Source organism: Rhopilema esculentum, chromosome 8, assembly GCF_057945365.1.
Source record: "Rhopilema esculentum isolate cy_ngs chromosome 8, ASM5794536v1, whole genome shotgun sequence".
NCBI classification, from domain to species: domain Eukaryota; kingdom Metazoa; phylum Cnidaria; class Scyphozoa; order Rhizostomeae; family Rhizostomatidae; genus Rhopilema; species Rhopilema esculentum.
Window position 1 is genome coordinate 8534501 of NC_142822.1, and position 18328 is coordinate 8552828.

General features: G+C 36.2%; 1 protein-coding gene across 1 annotated transcript in view; it reads right to left on the reverse strand.

Annotated features, from left to right (window-relative positions):
• Positions 1–968: 968 nt before the first annotated feature.
• The window catches only part of LOC135694539 (uncharacterized), a 33737-nt gene continuing 16377 nt past the window's right edge, over positions 969–18328 (reverse strand). Inside the window, exons 17-31 of the mRNA XM_065213327.2 lie at positions 16862–16934; positions 15927–16025; positions 15330–15392; positions 14700–14747; positions 13677–13754; positions 13052–13123; positions 12364–12570; positions 11693–11782; positions 11110–11161; positions 9774–9871; positions 9619–9657; positions 7969–8050; positions 4001–4089; positions 3297–3557; positions 969–2188 (exon numbers count right to left, since the gene is read on the reverse strand). Of these exons, the coding sequence (XP_065069399.2) occupies positions 2063–2188; positions 3297–3557; positions 4001–4089; positions 7969–8050; positions 9619–9657; positions 9774–9871; positions 11110–11161; positions 11693–11782; positions 12364–12570; positions 13052–13123; positions 13677–13754; positions 14700–14747; positions 15330–15392; positions 15927–16025; positions 16862–16934 (1477 nt within the window). The 3' untranslated portion in view covers positions 969–2062. The remainder of the gene's footprint in view (positions 2189–3296; positions 3558–4000; positions 4090–7968; positions 8051–9618; positions 9658–9773; positions 9872–11109; positions 11162–11692; positions 11783–12363; positions 12571–13051; positions 13124–13676; positions 13755–14699; positions 14748–15329; positions 15393–15926; positions 16026–16861; positions 16935–18328) is intronic.

Below are 18328 nucleotides of genomic sequence, written 5' to 3' on the forward strand. Positions count from 1 at the left end.
TTTTCATCGGAGGTAAGCTTTCCCAAAGTATAATTTTGGTAAATCCAGAATACTTTTCCTTCGCCCTCACTATCTCCTTTGCAGTTTTGATTTGCCCTCGCAGTAGTATATATGATTTGTTTTATTTCGTATGACTGAAACTCAAAATGTGTGTCCAGTTTCATTTTTGTGCGGGTCTCTTTTTTCTTTTCTGTGACTCGCTCGCTTTGATTTTGTTCGAATAAGATTTCATTCTGTGTGACTCGCTTGAATTATATGTGTGTTATTTTTCTTTCCCCGTGAATCGGTTTGTTTGAATGAAAATCAGTTGAATTTTTGTGCGTGACGGTTATGGGCAACCGTAATTTTGAGAACAAACAAGGTTTGCCGGCCAATTCATCAAGAACTCACTCGTGAACAGCCCATTTGCTACGTCCCTGACCGCCCCTTCCCACAAAATCCATCCGCAAAGAGAACAGCCACCTCGGTCTTGCAAATCTAAAATTACAACTAAAACCTGCGATTCTGCTATCGGGCAGCATTTACTAGAAAACCCAGATTGTGCAAAAAACTACAATGGCGACATGTTTCGGATTATTGGTAAAGCCCGATCGTCGTTCCACCTAGCAGTTTTGGAATCTATCTACATAAGCACGAAAAAACCGCTACTGTGTAGACAAAAGGAGTTCGTTTTCACCTTAGGACTCTATTGGTAACATTCTCAATTGGCCAGCGGCACTGATTGGTCAACCTATACAGTCATGTGCTCGTGATTCTGATTTGCCTATTTCGATCCACAACTGGGTATATATATTTCCTAGCGTAGAGTTTTCCATCTATGTTCTGACGTTTCAAACTCTGAAGAGTGTCAGACGGAAAGCTTTAGTTTACTAAATGTTTGCTTTTTTCAAAGCCATTTACAAGTTTTGTACCACCAGAAGATTGTTTAAAATAAAAAGAAGAAAGAAAGCAAGAAAGGTAACACTGAATCGAGCTAACACCCGAGTAACTGAGTATGTTGAACATAATTTGAACGCAAAACCATACGCGTGTCTAAGAAACGGTGTATACTAAATGAATTATATGTACGGTCTAACCCATATACCCAGTACAAACACACTGATCACAAAATGCATCGGCAAATGCAGGTTCAAAATCAATAACAGCATAAATCCAACAAGGTGAAGCTTTAGACCCTTTCTTGTAATTTGACATAACACTGTCCGTTTTCCGATTACTGGACATTTATCAATTAACCATATGGTAAATTTAAAAAAACTACATAAACGAATGACGTCATTAACAATAAAGATTAAAAAATAAATTAGCTGCTGATTCCGCAGACATTGATCTGTTCAGGTTTTTCATTAATTTTAAATGGCTCTTCTTAGATAAGCAAATACTTCGCTTCAAGGGTTGCTTCAAATCGAAACGAGGCAAAATTAGCATTACATTGAACTGATGTTAAAAACATAGGTCGACACGCTCACTTATAGTAGAGTTATGCATAGCGTACAAAAATTATGATAAAATCGAGCATTAGGGGAGTTGATAAACATTTAGTAGAACAGCTGCTAATGAAGACTGAAGTATTTACTGCATACAACGAGTTTCACGAGAGTTTAACGCTACAGCGTTCATATGCCTTATTGTTCTATGTATTACGAAATTCTGACGAGCAGCCCACCGAGAGGGGGCATGAGGGGCAGCTTAACCCAGTCCCTGAGTAGAGAGGGGAACGAAGAAGTTGTAACGAAGTTTCTAGCAATAACAACAACCAGAGGCCTCATCTTTCTTATCGCCCTAGGGCCCAAAAAAGCTCTCGGCGGGCCTGCTGACGAGCAACGAATCAATCCCAAATGCAGCATGCAGCAGCAATTGAGGAACGAGACAACGTGAGGACAATGGGTACATGAAATTAGTAATTTGAGTATCTTTGTAACCAAGGTAATAATTTTATGATTTTGATTTACTACGAGCATCTACTTTCATCATTCATATAAACGAGCTATTCTACCTTGAATTCCTGTACAACTGAGCATTAGTGTTCTCAGTAATAATAGTTTTCTAACATATCTTGAATTTACGCTTCTGATGAGCTTTCAACAGTTTGTTTTAAAGCTAAGGCGATATCCATGTCGTTTTTTCTTTCGCTGTCGCGATCGGGCTTTGCCCAGTCAAGATCCTGCCCATTATGATTGCCCGTTGACTGTAAAAAAACACCATTCGATATCCGGTGAAGGTAAGGGAGACAAAATTTAAGAGAGACAAAAATATGCAATTTTGTTAGCAACAACAATAGATTATATTGCTAGCGCCAGTAATAGGCCATATTGTTGACATCATCACAATGACATAATAAGCAACAAGATTTAAACATATGATACGTCCATTAGATGCGTCCTTAAGCCAAAAAAACATGAAACAACTCATAGGGTTTCTCATCTTACAACAACAGCAGTAGGCCTATCATACGCAAAACTTTGCTCATGCGAAAAATCTTTGAAAATCCCCGATTAAACTTTAGAAAAACTCCACTTATGTTATCTTTAATAAACAGCCAATAAAGTGACAGAATATCAACAACTCAATGTCATCAATGTCAGCTTGTCATCGATTTCCTAATTGTTACAAACGTGACCAAAAATATCAATAATAACCTCTCCGCAGAAATATATAGCGACCGATCAAGAAAAACTCCTAAAGCCTGAGTATATCCCTTGCAACCTCAATGATCGTGCAAGTTGTCCTTAGGCCCTACAAGATTGTACTTGTGGCTCTTATTCGTTGAAAACTGTGTACACGCAGCAACGACTCCAAGAAATATGTTAATGAATACATGCAGTCACTTTTCCCATACAACAGCGCAGATGTTTTTACCCCAAAAATAGGGTATCACGGTTACGCCCAATCCATGAAGTAACCACCCCAATAGATGCCCCTTGTCAAACCCCTTGTCGAAATAAGCTATTGGCCACTAATCTACGAAATACAGTTACAGAGTTGTCACAATAAAGCTTTAAAAGTGAAAACAAAAAATGGGGGAACGGGCTTAATCAAAACAATTATACAAATCCAGCAATGTGCCAAATTTTCAGCAGGTCATAGTGACTTCATTACTAGGTGATACCCAAAATACCACCAATCGACTCGTCTCGATGAGATCTGTCACTTGGTGCAATCATATCAGAGGTACCTAATGTATGACAAAAGTTTTGGGCCTACACATACAATGCCCTTATCTCTTGAAAAATATCAATAAAGCCACCACCGCAAGAATGTAAGTAAGTATTGTCAAAGTCACGATTTTATCATACCTTCGGAGTATCATCACCAAATGCTGACCACGGATCATCAGCCTTGCCAACTGAGGCTGTACCGGTGCTTCCAAATGGATCATCATGACCGGATCCAAATGGATCCGACCAAGCGGACTGACTCGAGCCACCAAAGAACGGATCATCTTTACCGCCTGCATGGGATGAGGAAACTGACGACTTTTTAGATGTTGCTGGGCTTGCATCATCGGCAGAAGAGGGTGCGAACGGATCAGAGGTGAATGGGTCTGACGCTGAAGACTAGTTGAAAAATATATGCAAGTTTACAAAGATGTCAAAAACAACAATTCATAACTCATAAATACATTTCCAAAAGTCGCATCATACAAAAAATCTTCTATACTCTTTAAAATATTTTGCATCAGATGTAAGATGTCTTTCATATCAAGCCTTATCAAACTACAATCCCTGCCAAAAGTCCGTGAAACACCCTGTTGCCTAAGTGTTTTTTGGAAAAATTAACTGTTCCAGTAAAAAAGAACGACTCGCTCCCCCCTCTCCCCTAAAAGAATCTTGGTTTTAGAGATTAATCATAGCTATCAGGAAGAATCCATTGGACCACACCGAGCTTCTTAGGTTTCAATAAAACAGCATAGTTTGGAGGGGAAGAGAGGCATGTATCATAAAGTGTCAAAAAATGTATTGAAGTGTATCAAGTCTGTGAATTAAAAACTGTGCATCACCTTTGATGTCTTTGGAGCTGCGAAGGCGCCACTTCCGAATGGATCTAGTGAACTAAAAGGATCCGCTGCTGATTCCATAGGTCTACTTGCTGAAAAATATAAAATTATTTCTACGTTAAAATCATTCAGAATAGCAATGTTAGCTACAAAATACCATAACAATATACCGACTTGGATTAAGACTTCGAAAACACTCGTGGATTTACAACTGGAGTTTTTCACTGTCAAGTCTTCGGTACTCGTTATGAAACAATACAACTGCGGTATCGTCAAATTGCGATGATTAATGAAGGTTACTGTTTTACCGGTCTGTCATAAAGTGCTCGATAAGTATAAGCAGAACAGAACGGTGTTTGATACCCTGGGTGCCAGAGTCTCCATTATTTAGTCTCTGAAATATAATTCGAAACTAGTCACAGAAATATCTATCTGAGCAAGGGTTGAAAAAAGGAATATCTTTCCCCTCCTCTGCATCCACTAACTTTTTGCCATTTACCCGCTTATTCATCCGTTTTTTCTTTAGCCTGAGTTCCAGACCCCAAACTAAAAGTATTGGAATCTGGGGCTGAAGCTATTTTCTCTTATGCTAAAACACAAAAGCTGCGGTATTTTTCAGGGTACAAAATACGTACTCAAATGTTTTCATAGATGCATATATAGAGATTTCATGGCCGTTCACAATAACTGGGCAAAACTAAACTAATCTTTAAGTATTTCTTTGAAAAAATCCAAGGATGATATTCGATTTTTGTCTGTAGTGATACTAAACAATTAAATCGACTGCTGCATTTTTGTCCATTAAATTGCAATAAATACTTCATAAAATGAACACAGTTTAGGAGGATGACTAGAATTCAATAGAGAAGAAGCTTACTCACTATATCAAATCCACATAAACGGCTTTAACGCACGCTAAAGATCATGGGAAATGGTTGTACACTGTTTCGATGTGTCCATTTTCAAGAGAATATGCTGCATGCATGCAAACGACGTATGGTCGCCATAATAAGCAAAATTTCGTGACGTTTGGTTGAATTTGCTTCCACAGCAAACTGCTAACATTCTGCGTGAAACTAGGATTTAGCCTAAACCTGGTATTCTCATCGGAGGATAAAAAACTGTATTATTCGTCAGAATAAGTCAAAGAGCAGAAACACAAAAAAGTTGCAATCACGGAATAAATGTCTCTACCACAGTTCAAATTAACTTCTACCACAGTTCATTCGCCACCCTTCATTCACCAGCCTTTATTCGCGTAAATATGGCTTAGGTTGGTAGCTAGTTAGGTAATAAATCTGAATAATCTGAATAATCTGGCCATCAAATCTGAATAATCTGAAACCATCTGGCTAATAAATTTGAATAATCTGAAACAATCTGGACAATACCTTTACCTATATTTTTCATCTCTATCTCTACTTCTATCTTTATTTCAATCTCTTCAAATGCCTCCGATTTATCGCTTACTTCAAACGCTAATTCAACATTCAAAGTACCTCTGTCACTGCTACCATATTTTCAATACAAATTGTGCAACTTATGATCTACGAACGTCATTTTGCGATGCTGAAATCGACTTTCAACATCAAAACATTCGTATCTCTTTGCCTGTTCGACTTCCTTCCTAACGGCATCTTCCTTCCTTCCTTAGATAAAACAGCTTTTCGGTTCAATTTTGAGAACATAAAAGATACCGCAGAGAGTAACCTTTAAGCGAAGCTCTAGTTATCCCTGAATAAAATATGTGATAGAATCTCTTGACCGAGTTAACAAGAAAAAATGGATTAAATATCCTGGTGTAGTAACAAGTAGCGCAGCTGAAAATAGTCTTTATCATTCACACTTTACTATATCTCTTCTGTTCTACTTGCGAAGAAAAAACGAACTTAACAGTCATTCAAATTCACTAAAAATCATATTAATCTACAATTAAAGATACGGATGTTTTAGATGCCCTTAAAAGACAGCTGATAAGTTTCAAATGAGCATAAAAAATATTCCCAATCTGCCAATGTAAATCAGTTTAAAACAAAGGTGATGGTTAAATGATTCTACCTCTTTCTTAGTGTTTACGAAAATATTTATAAAAACCAAGATAATTCCAAAAGTCGCTAAATCAGATGATGTGAAACGTGTTTGAACCTTTCTTGCAAATGTCACCTATATACTTTTAATCAACCGGAACGATGTAAAATCCGAAGCAAAGCCCATATCAATAAAACTTAGATGAAGAATTTTTCGTCCATTCAACGAGCCATATGCCTGATAAACTCTGGATACTGCGCCAGTAACAAACATGAATGGATTATCACTAAAGCTATAACTGGCTATGTCAAGCTAAAATGTACACATTCTACTTTGTAGCAATTATCCACATCGAGAAGAGCTAGTAGCGATCTGAAACACGATGTTTTTGATATCAGTAAAATTTTATAGCATACATAAATTAAAAACATTTATAATTAGCCGATTAAACCATTTTTCTTGTACAAAATAGACTATTCTTTCTTATCATCTGTATATTCAATATTGAATAATCTTACCAGAATATCAAAAAAAGACATAAAAAGTGACCGTCTAATTTTGCTTCGGTTATCGATCTGCAAAAGGAACGTCTCGTTCTGCTCGTGATTAATAGAGATGAAAGCCACAGCAGACAATTCATTTTCCGACACAGATCTAAAGTTTCTCTCTTCTATTACCTTGCAACTGCTATCTTACGTTATCTCTGCTTTTTCCTTTAAAGATTCCAGCCAGTTACCTTTTATCAAAGAACCCTATAACAGTTATGGATTGTTGCCAAGGAACTGACAATTGCTGTGTGCGCGTTGTTGCCAAGCAACTGACAATTGCGAGCAGCAGTTGACATAGGGCCTACGGGTTGTTCGTCATTTAATCGATCAACACATTTTAACAACATCTCCAAGGAACGGCCAATAGGAAAAATAGGATAAATTACAGTGATGTGAAGGGCCGCAACGATGGAGGCAAAAGCTTAGAAAATATAATACCCGTCAAAATCATTTGGAACACCGAGAAATTAGCGCTCAATTTTTATGCTTTTCATCTCTTTCTCCCAAGTACTACTTCTTATGCCCCTCCTCCAAAACAATGTTGATAGTCTAGACAAATATTGTAACAGTCACACGAAAAAACGAACTTCCCAATTTCCTACGTTTTATAGAAAACCATCATTGCTCCAAGGGGGAGAGGGGAATGGTTGAAGTGCCCTAGAGAACTGGCATTAGTGATCCCAGAATTCTGGCAGGCATTGTAGAAATGTTATAGGCGCACATGCGAGAAACCATTTTGGTAAGTGCTTTTCAATTCCCTTTGAAACTCTGTTTCAAAAGTACCTTTAAAATTCGTTGTACTAAATTGCCTACTTCAGATATGAATTAAGAAGCAAAATTTTAGTCACCATGTCATGATGCTTGTGATTTCCCACAGCTTCTTCTGCTGACTGGAAACCAAATTCCTATGATTTTTGCTATTTTATCTAAGATCTTCTCGATGAGAGCTATATAAATCCTCTCTACAAGAAGTTTTACACAAATCTACATGAATTGTAAAGGTTTGAAACAGGGATATCGAAAATTGGGGTGCAACAGGGAGGCATGCCCCTCAACTTTTGGAAAATTCCCTTTTCTTAGAAGTAATCTCTTTGAAAATGCTCCCCTTTTTCTGCGACATGGTGCCCTTTCTACCTGTGTCTCGTTCTACCTGTGCCAGCGTTACTTTAAACCAATTCCAACGTGCCTGGTAAACATTAACCTTTAGTTGACCAGGCTCCGAATGGCAACAGCCTGTGGGATCAATGGCCAGGCTACAGAGGCTACAGGCAACACAGAAACGATTTGTTTATGGCTATGAAAGCATAACCTTAGTTCCATACGCGCTGGATCGATCAGTGGGATACATCTCCACACTTTCCCGCGTCTATATTTGATGAAAGCCTCGTAGCTTACCTTGTGTTGTTGACGACGAACTTGGAGCAGCCGATGTGGCAACTGGCTTGAATGGATCAGATTTAAATGGGTCTACTTCATCCTGCATGGAATAGAGAACATTTCGTTCAATCTCAACTGATAGCCACAAATAAAACAACCGGCACAGCAGGATATGGATATCAGGAAAAAATATCCCAGATACCAAGAAATAAACTATTTTTTAAAATATCATAGTCAAAAGTACACCAAGGGTAGATTTGCTAAAAATTAGAAGAACGAAAGAACATAAACCAGAACAACGCAATTTCTCTTTAAAATTTACTGTAATGTTAGCAAAACAGGATATAAAGTTTATCAGCTAGCCAACCATGGTACTAAAAATGTAAGGCAACCCTGCTATTGGGCTCTTTTTGAAAGAAGTTATCGTATGTATTGTGAACAAGCCAAATTTGAGAAAAGAACAACAATTAGAGCCTCAAACAGCCCAGAAAAATGAACCTCGGTTGAAATTATCGGGTTCTTGTTAAAAAAAAGAGTGTGCATGTTTGAAAATATGTATAATATTTTTCCATATGCAACAACGTTTAAAATGATTGGAAACATGAACTTTTCACGCAGCGTCGTTCATTCTGTAATGTGCAAGTAATCAAGATACAGTTTAAATCGATGAACTCAATGAATCCTTAGCATCAAGCCACGAAAGCATGGTGGTGATACGGTCCCGGACTGCGAGGCGGGTTAATAAAAACAAAAAATTAAAATGCTACTCCAAGGCCAATCTTGCTTTCATTGTTGTTACAAGAAAGGTTTCCAAAGCTTAATGAAATTTTCCGAAGAAAAGCTGAGCTTTCATTGGGATTTTGCCTGGCAGTCGTTAACCCTGTTATTTACTAAGGAATCATTCTACCTCGTCGTTTATTAATCGATTTTTTTTTTAATTTTTAATATTTGACCTCATGCGAGTGAAACAACAAATATGAGGTCAAACAGAAAAAAGTTGATACCACTGAAAAAGAAAACATTTTGGCCGACAAGACATTTTTCAGAATTGTTAGAGTTTAAAGAACACGTGCAAAAACAGTTCAATGCATACCAAAAAGGCTGAGCAATGACCGGTAAATTACACTAAGTTTATCAAAGGTTTGCCAAGTCATAAATTCAAGAACCAAGACAAAATCAATATAACTAGAATAGCATACGCTTATGTGGATGTTTCCCTGCCAATCTAGGACAATCTAAAATGTTTTTGAAAGCAAGATTATTTCGTGTTATTTCATATCATTCAGTCCCAACTTTCAAAATAGAGTTCTATGGCATCATTTTAAGGCACTAACTTGTAACGATATAAAATTTAAGGATCAAAAAGAATTAAGAAGATGCTCCCATCCTAAAAAAAATTTAATGATATCCATTGCCTATAATATCCAGCTATTTTCATTCCCCCTTTCATAATCAGAGTTTTTTTATTTTTGCCACTGAAAAAGTTCAAACGGAATGACTTCTAATTGTCCGAGAAGTCTACAGTTCAAGGGCCTTGCCTTACAAAGGGCTGGGTGAAATCGCCCTTGAATACAAATTGCATTATGTCGATCTTTAATCAACTGTTCAACATGGAATTTTCGTTATTTCTCATAAGGACATGATCATTGAACAATTAGCCATCCATACCTCGTTTTTATCGTGCTCTGTGTGAAATGGATCTTTTTCCTGTAAAGCGGATAGAAAAATGATTTTAACTCAAATTCAAAGATAAGATAAAGCCAATTTGAGTACATAATGATCGATCCAAAGAAGCAAGGTGGTAATTTTATTGAAATACTTACATGGAAGGGGTCACCTGCAAATGGATCCCCTGCGAATGAGACTGTTTTGAATGGATCCTGTTTGAATGGGTCTTCTGTATGAAATGGATCTGCGTTTTCTAGAAACAAAAACCTTCTTATGTCACGGCGATTACTGGCGGTAAAAGACATTAGACATACGGGCTTTTTTCTTCATTTTGGAGGTCTTTCAAGAATGTGTCTAAACACAAGATCAAGGACACATTCTTTAAAGACCTCCAAAATCAAGAAAACAGCCTCTTTGTATAATACTAAACTTCCAAAAACTACAAACATAAAAAGCACGGTACTTTTTACTTTTGATACCTAAAATATATTTTATTTTCTCTCAAGAAAACTCTTCTTTCGATAACACCTCTGGAGGAACCATTATGGAAACAAGGTCATACTGACCTTCTAATACAATTCTTGCATTTTTAGCTTGGGGTGTTTTTAAACTTGTTTTTTCAGTTATTATAATATATTGTACATATGTGATTAGCCCTCTTTTTTGTAAAGTTTTTATATTTAAAGTTTAATTATATGTTTAATATATATTCAATTTTAAGTATATATGGCACAATTTTACATAAACTACATACATGTTATTCTTATCATCTAAGATATTCTTTGAGAACTGGACGATAAGAGCTATCAAATTGTGGCACCTTACAACAGTCAATTGAAGGTTATTCCTTGAGAACTAGATCTTGAATTGAGAACTAGAATTGAAGGTGTCTAAGAGCGCACCCATGATGCAAAACGAAGTTTAATATGATATTGACAAGCAGGACAGAATCATTTACAATTCAAATCATTATCAAAATAATAGTCCTTAAATATGGCTTTGAAAAAAGGAAACATTTCAAGATATACTAATGTTTATTCCTTGAGCTATCATAAGAGCTATCAAAATGTGGCACCTTAAACAGTCAATTGAAGGTTATTCCTTGAGAACTGAACGATAAGAGCTATCAAAATGTGGCACCTTACAACAGTCAATTGAAGGTTATAAGAGTTCAGTTAAAACTCATGTGCGAAATAAAAATAAACGGATCGTGAAAAACTGAAAGGCATACTATAAGTATTAAAAGAATGAAAGGCATGCTGGGATCGGTCTTTCCCTGGGATGGCACATAACAACGGATTCTTGTATCATACCTTATTTCCTCAAAAAGATTTTTTGTAAAAAATCAATCAATACTGTCATTGATATTGCTGGAATATCGAACACAAAATATCAGCAAATGTAACACTGTATTTTACGACCGACTGCATGATTTTCTTGAGAAGAATCGCTACGAAATGTTTTTGGCAGCAATGTGTATCGTTTTCTTACCTGATTCATTGCCACTGAATACATCCGACTTCGGTTTAAAAGGATCTTGATCCTAACAAACAGAATTATACACAATATGTACAAATTTTCGTTATTACTGCTGTTGCTACACAAAGGAAATAGTTGTTTCAAAACACTTTCAAAAATGCTGAATGATATAGTTTCATGTTTACATTTGAAACTGATGAAACTGTTGTATGCGTCCTGACAAGACATTACATTAAAGATATTTTCAACAAGAGCAAAAGAATATCGTCTATCCACTTTGAATAAGGCCTGATAATAACAGTTTGCTAATAATAAAGGCAATCTTAATAAACAACTGCATTCTTAGCAGCACATCTTAATGCGTACAAAACCCATTGCAGAAACTTATCGCAACATTCCCTACCCTTTCTAACACAATGTAATTCTCACTATTCTAGGATGTAATGAGGTACCAAAATAGATTACATCTTGACAAAATTACTTGATACTTGTAAAAAAGACTGTTAATATTTACATTTAAGATTTCAATTTAACTAAAAGTTGACGAGAAATATGTTTTGTATACAAAAAAATATTTTTAGTGTCGTTCAAGAACCTTGAAATCCTCATCATTGGCATCATCAACCCGGCCTGACCCGGAACCAACGCTGAAACCGCTTATACTGCTAACCGGGCTGCTACCGGCCTAGAGGTAAACAGTCAGGGCGTTAAAACCAGTGCTAATGCAATCAACGATAGTGCCATTGTGTCTAAGGGCGCACCCGTGATGCAAAACGGTTTAATATAATATTTAATATAATATTGACAAACAGGACAGAATCATTCACAATTCGAATCATTATCAAAATACTATTCTTTAAATATGGCTTTGAAAAAAGAAAACATTTCAAGTTATACTAAAGTTTTCGCCTGACATTCTTCACAGTAAAATACGACAGAAAATTGTTAAAAAATTATACTAATTTTCAATCGCCACCAATTTGATAAGCCTTGTATAAAGAATGTAGTTTGACAGACAAAGATTTTTAAAAATATCAATAATAATAGAGAGATTCAAAGGAAAAGTATCTCTTAACGTTGGATGTTTGACCAAATGTGGAAAACAAACTTACAACGAGCTCAAAGAAACTAACTCAATAAACAACCTTCATTCTTTTCGAATATAAAAACAGGTAAACTGTATATCAGTATTTCTTATGCAAAGGTTTGCAATAATTATAAGACAGGGATCATTATTTAGCAAGCATTAGTTTCCAAGTCACTTACAGTTGCTCTGGCACTGATCTGATCCACATCGGAATGGGCGAATGTTGCTTCGAGGTTCTCCGGCAAAGCACTCAGGCCTTCGCCGATTGGAACAGGGGTACTAGAGGCACTATTTGATGAAATGCTATTGGTCATTGAAGAGAATTGGTTGATAGACGCATTCACGGTTTGATTTTCTTCTGTTAGCTTGGATACCTTCGTTTTCATCTAAGTAAAAAGGGGGTTATATCAAACACGTGTTCTACAAAGGGAGACTTACAGGGCTATTTAATTTATGCCTATAAAAGCCATTAAAGTGTGATCCGTTGTAACTGAAATGCACCAAAGCTTCCATAATTTCTCAAGAAAACGAGTTACTTATTTAAAAAAATCTAATGAAACTCAATTTTGGTGGCCTTCTTTATTACCAAAATCTCAATAATTTCAAATAAAATTACAATTTAAAAATACTGTCTGCTTTCTACTAGATCTACATACATGAATAACCATTATAAGGCCGCTTCTTCCGAATTCTCTAAATACGATAATAATTTAGATGCATGCTACAAGGAAGAATCTGGTCTGCTATTGAGAGAAGCTTGTGTGCCCATGATAGGAAGCTCTTGAAAAGGAATTTCCCAACAATAAGTACCTACGACTAGGCCTGATGGAAAATTTATCTCTTGACGTTATCAGGAAAATACCATACCTGGTATACTTCATTTTTGGTTGTTGCAAGTGTTTTTTTAATTTGCTCTAACTGCGTTTTTCCTGCTTGCACCTGTAAGACAAGATGCAATTATGGCATGACATTTAAAGAAATTCTTGTAGATATCCTAGACCAATGGGAGCCTATTCTATATTCAGTGGTCGTCAAAATCTTCTCAGTTCGTTATTCTGCCACAAAACTAAGGACAGGGCTGAATCTTAGATCTTTGAGAACTGTGGCATTTCGTTCCCATGTGCCATATTTAGATTAACTCTAGCCATTACGAGCACAAGATACAAGTTGGCTAAGATGTAACATTTGGATGGGAGTCTGTTAGTTATAGCTTAGTCAAAATTCTAAACAATGGCCATGGAAAACGAGATTTATAACCTTTTTCCTTTTGAAAGTCCAAGCACAAAGGGATGGATATGCCTATCAAATCGCCAAAATGGATTTCGAATCAAGAAATACTTTAAGGAAATTCTTTACAGGAGTGATCATAAGCAACACGACCATCCATTATTCTTATGGGTTATATTTTCAAATTGAAGTTCGTTTCAAATCAAAAGAGAAACAAAGGAGAAAAAACAATGTAAGAAAAAAGCAAAATGTCTCTGAAACTCACCTGCTGCTCTAATTTTGACTCCTCTTCCCTGAGTTCATTCAGCTCCTTTCGAGCAGTAACAAATTCCTCTTCTTGGTTCTACAAAATAATTACAAGACTCAGTATCCTTTAAAGCAAATACGACCAGAATAATGCCCATATTGCTGTGAGGAAAACTATCAGGCAAGTCTAGAAATTGCATGCAGAGGAACCTCTAATTGCGGCCGTATTCAGAGACCAAGCTAAGTGGTCGTTGTTTTAGAGGCGACCGCTATGAGAGGTATTTTCATATAATCTTCATAATATCATTATCAAAAAAGGCTGGTCGGAAGAAGGGGGTGAGGTGATTAAAGCGATTTTCCATTGACAGTGAGTAACTAATTAACAACAAGAAACAATGATTACTTTCTTCATGTTAAACTATCAACAAGATGCATTTGTAAGTTTATGACCTCACCAGAAAATTGAAAAACTAATGGTTTTTCAAAAACATCATAATTTCTAAATAAAAACGTTTTTTGTATTTTTCTTCCACTTCTTTGCAAAAGGTTGCCTGTTTGACTATTAATGCAGATAAAGATTAGGGATCGGACAATCCGACGTGGCTATTTGGCCGTTGAATAGAAGTGACCGCAGTGCGGAGGAGTTCGACCATAAATTCGGACTTTCTCCAATGGCCGCAGATCAGGAAGAGGCTTCACGTTACTTAAAACATATATGTTAAACTTATAATTTCATTTTCTTTAATTTGATCATCAACGGATTCAATTGTTAACGACTACAAAAACAACCATTTATGTTTCTTTAGTTATTTAAAGGAAATTGTGAATGTTAAATAAGTAAACAGCTCGATTCTCTTGATTTCATCTCGCTAGAGTCTTTCTTTGAATCTTCGCAATTTAGGACAATCAAAACTATTGGTGTTCATAAAAAATGAGAAGGGCAAATACCAAAGTTAGTAAAGAAAGCTTTGAAAGGAAAGAGATTAACAAGAAGAACATCATACAAAATCAATGTAAACGAAAGCATGAAAACCGCCAATACCTTAAGAATGGATTCCTGAGATGAAATCTGATCTTTCAGGTTTGCTAGCTGAAAAACGACAAACAGTTATTTTCGAAGATAACGTAGCTAGATTCAAAGTTGGCTGAATGAAACATATTCATTCATCAGATTCAAAATGGTCAACGATAGCTGATCGAGAGATTGAATTTTGGGATGAAACTAAGTGAAAAAGCAGCGCTTGTTTCGTGACCAAGACGCATTGCTGTCTCTAACATCATTAATGCTACTTGAGTTTGGCGATATGGTGTGAAATATCTTAAACTTTATAGAGTGCAATATGTGGAGTAAGCAACGCCATATTCATGTTGTTTTCCCACCGTCTAAGTACCAACTAGGTCCCTCAAATACATTGTTACAAACAACTCCGACAATGGAAATCATTTTCTCTCTGATAATCAATAATGCGCTCATTTCTACATCATTTCCCTGTCTCATTCACTAATTGACAATCGCTTGCAGCCCCTCAAATTGCCACCGCAGAAACATCTGATGTTTTTCATCACCAATTTTTATCATTATTCTATCAATAAAATTATATAAGTTAGTAAAATAATAATGAATACCATTGATTGGCATTAGAATATATAGTACAATATTAAAATCACTCACTATTTGCTTTTCATCCTCATATGCTTGCCGGAGAACCTCTAGCAACCCATCGTTTTTCTCTTTCTGTTATAAACAAATTACACAAGAATGCTTTAAACCTTCAGATAAACCCAATTATAAAATTTCGAGAAGTTGATTATAAAGCAACGAGACAAAGAGCTTGCAAAGAAGCGGGCTCCTGGTAGCTTAACCACTGAGGAAAACTTGTATAAATCAAATGCCATTGATATAAACAGCAAATGCCGGGTAAAAGAGATTAGCATAAAACCTAAAGCCAGCCAAAAGAAAAGAGCGAAAAACGGAACAAAGTATCATTTGTTCTTTCTAATATTGGACATATGAAAAACTGCCCAGAAGGAACGAATTACTCTAAAGACAGACAAAGATATTTTGATCGTGTATTTAGATTCAATGAGATCTGGAATGTGTGATACGAGCAATAATGTAAATTTTTCATTTTTGTGCTGAATTTAAACGAGGATCGTAACAAATTCGTAATACTGAGGACCAACTTAAAAAGGAAACAGTCCCTTCGAAGAAACAATGAAAGAAAAACAAAATTGCGGTCTAAAATAGGGTAAGAATAAGATAAACAACCTCTTTATCCAGGCTGGCGAGACTCTCCGAAGCCTCATACTTCTGTAGCTGCAATTCCTTGTTAGCTTTCTCTGTTTTTGCAATCTCACCTTGCAAATCCTGTGATGAAAAGTCAGCTAAAATTATCAAAAAAATAACTTATGAACACAGTTTGCTATGATATTGCTGAAGTGAAAAATTGATTTACATTTTTGATGGCATCTGGAACGTACTCAACATCTTTATAACGTGAAAGACATTGACTGGACACCTTCATTGATAATAAAATTATCATTAAACATAGAAAGTGCAGTGACAGAGATCGAAATTACACACGTTTCCAAAATACATCACTTCTGCATTCATCGGCAATTCGAACACAGTCTTTTTAATCGTCTTACATACTTCAAGGTGATTTTGGCAAGAATGAGAAGCAGATAAACTTGGTATAAAATTTACGCTAATTTGGGTCATGCTCTGTTTCAGATTTTATTCAATCCATGTTTCAAAAAAGGGAATACTGATAAACCTAAGAATTCATCGTGTTTATAAATTTGTTTGTCAAAGAAATTTTTGACCGTTGGAAATTTGGTCACAGGGAAACAAAAACAGCTGCAGAAAGGTTGTTATACCCCTGATTACCATTTTCAAACATAAATTTCATTGTACAAAGATGACAACAGGAGACTTCTAATAAAGAAAATTTAACAGAGCAAAAGTAACTCCCAAGCAAGTAATCCACTTGCAGACATGCATAGAAAAATCCCTCAATTTTCAATCTTAAGAAAACGTGCAAGTAATAAATTATTAGACTATTAAAAGGAGTCTTAGATTGCGTCAAGTGTTGTTGGAATGTCAATCAAAAGGGAAGCTCTAACTGAGGCTACGACATCGACAAAACCTTCCCAAAACAGAATATATGGAACAAAATAGGCTTAAGATGCCATGATTCTTACCTCGATCTCTGTTTTTCTTTTTCTAATGTTGTCTTCTGTTTGCTCGATTTCTTGTTGTAGAGCAATTTTCTCCCTGTAACCAAAATGATGGATACGCAGGTTGTAAAGCGAGTCAATAACAGAAATAAGAAATGTTACCAACATTTCGATCAATTTAGTTAGCCAAATATTTTAGTGGCATCACATAAATTCAATCTGAGCATAGTGAAAGAAAATGTCAATTCCACGGCCTAAGAAGATTAACAGATGGCGCGCATTGTACTAAGAAAGTGTCTTGGATTACTTCAAGCAATGGAGGATTATCTCGGGCTTTGATCGAATTTACTTTAGTCTGGCTTTTCAAAGACTTTAACGCTGATTAAAAGATTACGAAGCAAGAGGTGGGGAATTTATGTGTAAGCGTCTGTAAAAGCAATTGTTAGGAAGCCACAAATAGCAAACATCTTACTTCGAGATAGGGGTTCATTGAGAATCTATTTAGGATTCTCGCTTTTAAGGAGAAATACTTTAGTTTGAGGCCCCCTGATAAAGGCAACATTAACATTGCAGTGAAGTAAACGAGAGGAATGTTGTATTTAGCAAATTGCTCAAGACGTTTTGGTAAAATGGAGAGAGCTCGAAATAAAGAATACTAAAGGCAAAGATTACAAGAGAAATTTTGAAATGGTATAAAATAAATCTGCAAGTGACGTCCAGATGGAGGAAATGCGAAACATCAATCTAGGCCATAGAAAAGGAAAGGGTTAAAGAAAGGAGATACCAAGAGCCATACAAAAAAGGCAAGTGAACTGACATAATCTTATATTCGAATTCGGTTTCTTTAAAACCCAAAACTGCCGAAGTCGTTTTAATCTACACTCAATTTGTTATAGGTTATGTTTGTTCTGGTAAACGTAAATCAGAACAGAGCAAAAACATTTTGATCAAAACATAAACAAAACTACTTTGATTTTTGCCCACTTAAAAGCTTTGAAAAGGGAGCTGTATTAATGCTATGGCATACCAATAGCTAGCACCTCTCCGCAGGAGGTTATGCTTTCCCTTAACGTTCAGAAAAATAACTTGACTGTTACATATTTGACCCCCAAAGTTTGCGTCTCAAAACCAACATTTGTTTGGCAGAAAATATATTTTTGAATACTGAAAAATTACTGGCATCCTTTAATCGTAGTAGTTTAACTGGCTTTCATTTTTGCAAGCATAACCGCTTGGAATTACATCAGCCCAGAGCCTCGAGGTAACTTGTCTCCTTTGCCCTTTTCTCTCAGAACCGTCTAAAGCACCTGTTCCTCCTCCTCAGTATCACTTTTTCTCACCACATTCGATTCTTGGCTGTAATTCATTTTTGACCCTCCTGCCCAGTGCCTCTCTTTCCCATTGCCTTCTGTCCATCCGTTTCCCCTTCCATGTTGTCCCTCCTGCCCAGTGCCTCTTTTCCCATTGCCTTTTGTCCATCTGTTTCCCCTT